Source organism: Mustelus asterias, unplaced genomic scaffold (assembly GCF_964213995.1).
Source record: "Mustelus asterias unplaced genomic scaffold, sMusAst1.hap1.1 HAP1_SCAFFOLD_1424, whole genome shotgun sequence".
Lineage (NCBI taxonomy): Eukaryota > Metazoa > Chordata > Chondrichthyes > Carcharhiniformes > Triakidae > Mustelus > Mustelus asterias.
Window position 1 is genome coordinate 83223 of NW_027591369.1, and position 6000 is coordinate 89222.

A 6000-nucleotide genomic window follows, 5' to 3' on the forward strand; every position below is an offset into this window, starting at 1 on the left:
CATCGCCGAACATCCCCACCTCTGATCTTATGTTGGAAAGAAGGTCACTGAATCATAGAATCCCTCCAGTGCAGCTGGATGCCATTTGGCCCATCTAGTCTGCACCGACCACAATCCCACCTCGCTCCTATTCCCATAAGGGCGGCACGGTAGCACAGTGGTTAGCACTGCTGCTTCACAGCTCCAGGGGCCTGGGTTCGATTCCCGGCTTGGGTCACTGTCTGTGTGGAGTTTGCACATTCTCCTCGTGTCTGCGTGCGTTTCCTCCGGGTGCTCCGGTTTCCTCCCACAGTCCAAAGACGTGCGGGTTAGGTTGATTGGCCAGGTTAAAAATTACCCCTGAGAGTCCTGAGATGCGTAGGTTAGAGGGATTAGCGGGTAAATATGTGGGGGTAGGGCCTGGGTGGGATTGTGGTCGGTGCAGACTCGATGGGCCGAATGGCCTCCTTCTGCACTGTAGGGTTTCTATGATTTCTATGATAACCCTACCTGTTAAGAACATAAGAACATAAGAAATATGTTAACCCTACTAACCTCCTGACACTAATGGGCAATTTAGCATGGCCAGTTCACCTAACCGACACATCTTTGGACTGTGGGAGGAAACCCACGCAGACACGGGGAGAACGTACAAACTCCACACAGACAGTGACCCAAGCCGGGAATCGAACCCGGGTCCCTGGCGCTGTGAGGCAGCAGTGCTAACCACTGTGCTACCGTGCCACTCCTTGATGAAGCAAATGTTGATGGTTGGGCCTAGGACACTAACCTTGAGGAGTTCCTGCAGTGATGTCCTGGAGCTGCAACCACCACAGCCATTGTCCTTTGTGCTGGGCATGACTCCAACCAGCGGAGGCTTTTCCCCCTGATTAACAGCGACTCCAATTTTGCTTGTGCTCCTTGATGCAGACTTCAGCCAAGTGCCCGTTCAGGAGGTCTCAGAGCAGCCGAGCCAGAATCACAGTCGCAGCTAATCCTTCCCCATATCCTCACGCCACCCAAAGCCACTCTCACCCACATTCACTTTCCACAAAGGCTATGGGCCTTGCTGGTAAGCTCCCATTTGGTAGCCATGCCTATTTGCCCAATGGGTGGCACGGTGGCACAGTGGTTAGCACTGCTGCCTCGCAGTGCCAGGGACCCGGGTTCAATTCTGGCCTTGGTCACTCTCTGTGTGGAGTTTGCACGTTCTCCTCGTGTCTGCGTGGGTTTCCTCCGGGTGCTCCGGTTTCCTCCCACACTCCAAAGATGTGCGGGTTAGGTGGATTGGCCATGATAAAATTGACCCTAGTGTCAGGGGGGATTAACAGGGTAAATGTGTGGGGTTACAGCAGTGGTTCCCAAACTTTTTTCACCGGGCCGCACTTTCGGAATAGAAATTTGCTGGCGCCACACCGAATATTTTATTGATAAGAAATACATTTAAAAAGAAAACAACTCCTATGATTCACAACATAGAACACAACTACTTTATAATACGATCATGGGACATCGTCCTCAGCATCACTTGATGCTCTTGCTCTCGCTTTGGAAAAATATCTAAACCATGTTTAAATGTTTCTTTGATTGTCCTTGAATCTTCCCGCCACACTTGCCATCCTCTCTCGCCGCACCAGTGTGGCGCGCCGCACCCTTTGGGAACCACTGGGTTACAGGAATAGGGCCTGGGGTGGGATTGTTGTTGGTACAGACTTGATGGGCTGAATGGCCTCCTTCTGTACTGTAGGGATTCTATGAATGCCACCTTCTTGAACTGTGGCAGGCGTTTCCAACATAGTTCCCCACACCTGACTGTGATCTCTGCATTCCCCAGGGCACGGAGGTCTCAACTGGGGCGGCACGGTAGCACAGTGGTTAGCACTGCTGCTTCACAGCTCCAGGGTCCTGGGTTCGATTCCCGGCTTGGGTCACTGTCTGTGTGGAGTTTGCACATTCTCCTCGTGTCTGCATGGGTTTCCTCCGGGTGCTCCGGTTTCCTCCCACAGTCCAAAGATGTGCGGGTTAGGTTGATTGGCCATGATAAAATTGCCCCTTAGAGTCCTGGGATGCGTAGGTTAGAGGGATTAGCGGGTAAATATGTGGGGATAGGGCCTGGGTGGGATTGTGGTCGGTGCAGACTCGATGGGCCGAATGGCCTCCTTCTGCACTGTAGGGTTTCTTTCTTTCTATGCTGATTGGCTGAAATTCAATCGGGAGTAGTTTTTCAGTGACGTGCAATGCAAACACCACGTGGCTCTGCTGACTATTCTTTACAATCTCCTCTGCTTCCTCCTCTGCCGTGTATGGACGTTGCGCTTGACGAGCAGTCCACAGACTCGCTGACGACGCCTCACAAGACCCCAATCGCAGCGTCTGTTGAAGCCAGCTCCACTCCGACCAAAGCGAAGGGCAAGTCTCGCCATTGTGACAGTGCCCCTCAGAAGGAATGCCCGTTGCCACGGATACCGAGGCGCCGTGGGCGACCATCAAAATTGCAGAAAGAGATGAGTCAGCGCCAGCTGAAACCTATTCCAGCAGGTGAGATGCTCACACACAGCTGAACGTTACTTTGTCTTATTCCCATTGTGCAGGGCTTTAGTCAGAACAGGACTGGAAATACTGTGCACACTTTTTGTCTCTTTACCAAAGGAAGGGTATATTTGCTTTCGAAGGAAAGCCGTGACCTTTCACTCGACTGGTTCCTGGGGTGAGAGAGTTTTCCGGTGAGGAGAGATTGAGTCGAACAGGCCGATATTCCCTGGAGTTTACAAGAATGAGAAATGATCACATTGAAACATTGGGAATTCTTGAGGGGCTTGCAGGGTAGATACTGAAATGATCTTTCTCAGAGCCTCTGGCTGGAGAGCCTGGAACAGACTTGTCCGACCGTTTTCTGTGGGTACCACACTTCCATTGCCTCCTCTCGGGCAGACTACAGATACATTCATCTCAAAAGGAAAGGTTGAGGATGGAGGAAAGAAACAATTTGCTGAGCAAAATAAAAGCAATAAATGTATATTTTTAAAAATTAATGAACGTGACCATTGGAGTGTAAGAGAGTGAGAGAGTGTGTCCGTCTGGCTCACACCGAGTCTCGGAGTTCACTCACTCACCCTCACCCACTGGGAGAGTAGCAGAGAATACGTTAGTGTGTGAGGTGAGGGGAGTGAGAAACAGAGACTGGAGGGTGAGGCAGGCACACTCACACCCACCCACTCACTCCCACACTCACAGAAACACTCTCTCCCACACTCACTCCCCCCCACACTCACCCACTGTCTCCCACACTCACCCACGCTCCTCCACACTCACTCACTCTCTCCCACACTCACCCACTCTCCCCCACACTCACCCACTCTCCCCCACACTCACCCACTCTCCCCCACACTCACTCACTCCCCCCCACACTCACCCACTCTCCCCCACACTCACCCACTCTCCCCCACACTCACCCACTCTCCCCCACACTCACTCACTCCCCCCCACACTCACCCACTCTCCCCCACACTCACTCACTCTCCCACACTCACTCACTCTCTCCCACACTCACCCACTCTCCCCCACACTCACTCACTCTCCCACACTCACCCACTCTCTCCCACACTCACTCACTCTCTCCCACACTCACTCACTCTCTCCCACACTCACTCACTCTCCCCCACACTCACTCATTCTCTCCCACACTCACTCACTCTCTCCCACACTCACTCATTCTCTCCCACACTCACTCACTCTCTCCCACATTCACTCACTCTCCCCCACACTCACTCACTCTCTCCCACACTCACTCACTCTCTCCCACACTCTCTCCCACACTCACTCTCCCCCACACTCACTCACTCTCCCCCACACTCACTCATTCTCTCCCACACTCACTCACTCTCCCCCACACTCACCCACTCTCCCCCACACTCACTCACTCTCTCCCACACTCACTCATTCTCTCCCACACTCACTCACTCTCTCCCACACTCACTCACTCTCTCCCACACTCACTCTCCCCCACACTCACTCACTCTCCCCCACACTCACTCACTCTCTCCCACACTCACCCACTCTCTCCCACACTCACTCACTCTCTCCCACACTCACTCACTCTCTCCCACACTCACTCATTCTCTCCCACACTCACTCACTCTCCCCCACACTCACCCACTCTCCCCCACACTCACTCACTCTCTCCCACACTCACTCACTCTCTCCCACACTCACTCACTCTCTCGCACACTCACACACTCTCTCCCACTCTCACACACTCTCTCCCACTCTCACACACTCTCTCCCACACTCACACACTCTCTCCCACACTCACCCACTCGCCCCCACACTCACCCACTCTCTCCCACACTCACCCGCTCTCTCCCACACTCACCCGCTCTCTCCCACACTCACCCGCTCTCTCCCACACTCACCCACTCTCTCCCACACTCACCCGCTCTCTCCCACACTCGCCCGCTCTCTCCCACACTCGCCCGCTCTCTCCCACACTCACTCACTCTCTCCCACACTCACTCACTCTCTCCCACACTCACACACTCTCTCCCACTCTCACTCACTCTCTCCCACACTCACCCGCTCTCCCCCACACTCACCCGCTCTCCCCCACACTCACCCGCTCTCCCCCACACTCACCCGCTCTCCCCCACACTCACTCGCTCTCCCCCACACTCACTCGCTCTCCCCCACTCACTCACTCGCTCTCTCCCACACTCACCCACTCTCTCCCACACTCACCCACTCTCCCCCACACTCACCCACTCTCTCCCACACTCACTCACTCTCTCCCACACTCACCCACTCTCCCACACTCACACTCTCCCCCACAATCACTCACTCTCCCCCACACTCACCCACTCTCCCCCACACTCACCCACTCTCCCCCACACTCACTCACTCTCTCCCACACTCACACTCTCCCCACACTCACTCACTCTCTCCACACTCACTCATCTCTCCCACACTCACTCACTCTCTCCCACACTCACCCACTCTCCCCACACTCACTCACTCTCTCCCACACTCACTCTCTCCCACACTCACCCACTCTCTCCCACACTCACACACTCTCCCCCCACACTCACTCACTCTCTCCCACACTCACTCACTCTCCCCCACACTCACTCACTCTCCCCCACACTCACTCACTCTCTCCCACTCACTCACTCTCCCCCACACTCACTCACTCTCCCCCACACTCACCCACTCTCCCCCACACTCACTCACACTCCCCCACACCCACTCACTCTCTCCCACACTCACCCACCTCTCCCACACTCACCCGCTCTCTCCCACACTCACCCGCTCTCCACATCACCCGCTCTCTCCCACACTCACTCACTCTCTCCCACACTCACCCACTCTCTCCCACACTCGCCCGCTCTCTCCCACACTCACTCACTCTCTCCCACTCTCACTCACTCACTCCCACACTCACTCACTCTCCGACCCTCACTCACTCCCCCCACACTCACTCACTCTCTCCCACACTCACTCACTCCCCCCACACTCACTCACTCTCTCCACACTCACTCACTCCCCCCCCACACTCACCCACTCTCTCCCACACTCACCCACTCTCTCCCACACCACTCCTCTCTCCACACTCACTCACTCCCCCCACACTCACTCACTCTCTCCCACACTCACCCACCCTCCTCCCACACTCACTCACTCTCTCCCACACTCACTCACTCTCCCCCACACTCACCTCACTCTCCCCCACACTCACTCACTCTCCCCCACACTCACTCACTCTCTCCCAACACTCACTCACTCTCTCCCACACTCACTCACTCTCTCCCACACTCACTCACTCTCCCCCACACTCACTCACTCTCCCCCACACTCACTCACTCTCCCCCACACTCACTCACTCTCTCCCACACTCACTCACTCTCTCCCACACTCACTCACTCTCTCCCACACTCTCTCACTCTCTCCCACACTCACTCTCTCCGACACTCACTCACTCCCCCCACACTCACTCACTCTCTCCCACACTCACTCACTCCCCCCCACACT

At 55.2% G+C, this 6000-nt stretch overlaps 1 protein-coding gene across 1 annotated transcript in view; it reads left to right on the plus strand.

The window, feature by feature from the left end:
- The window catches only part of LOC144488264 (bromodomain adjacent to zinc finger domain protein 2B-like), a gene marked incomplete at its 3' end in the record, with an annotated part of 79763 nt that extends 77246 nt beyond the window's left edge, over window positions 1–2517 (plus strand). The window contains exon 18 of the mRNA XM_078206305.1: window positions 2307–2517. Coding sequence (XP_078062431.1) covers window positions 2307–2517 — 211 coding nt within the window. The remainder of the gene's footprint in view (window positions 1–2306) is intronic.
- Between the last annotated feature and the right edge of the window lie 3483 nt (window positions 2518–6000).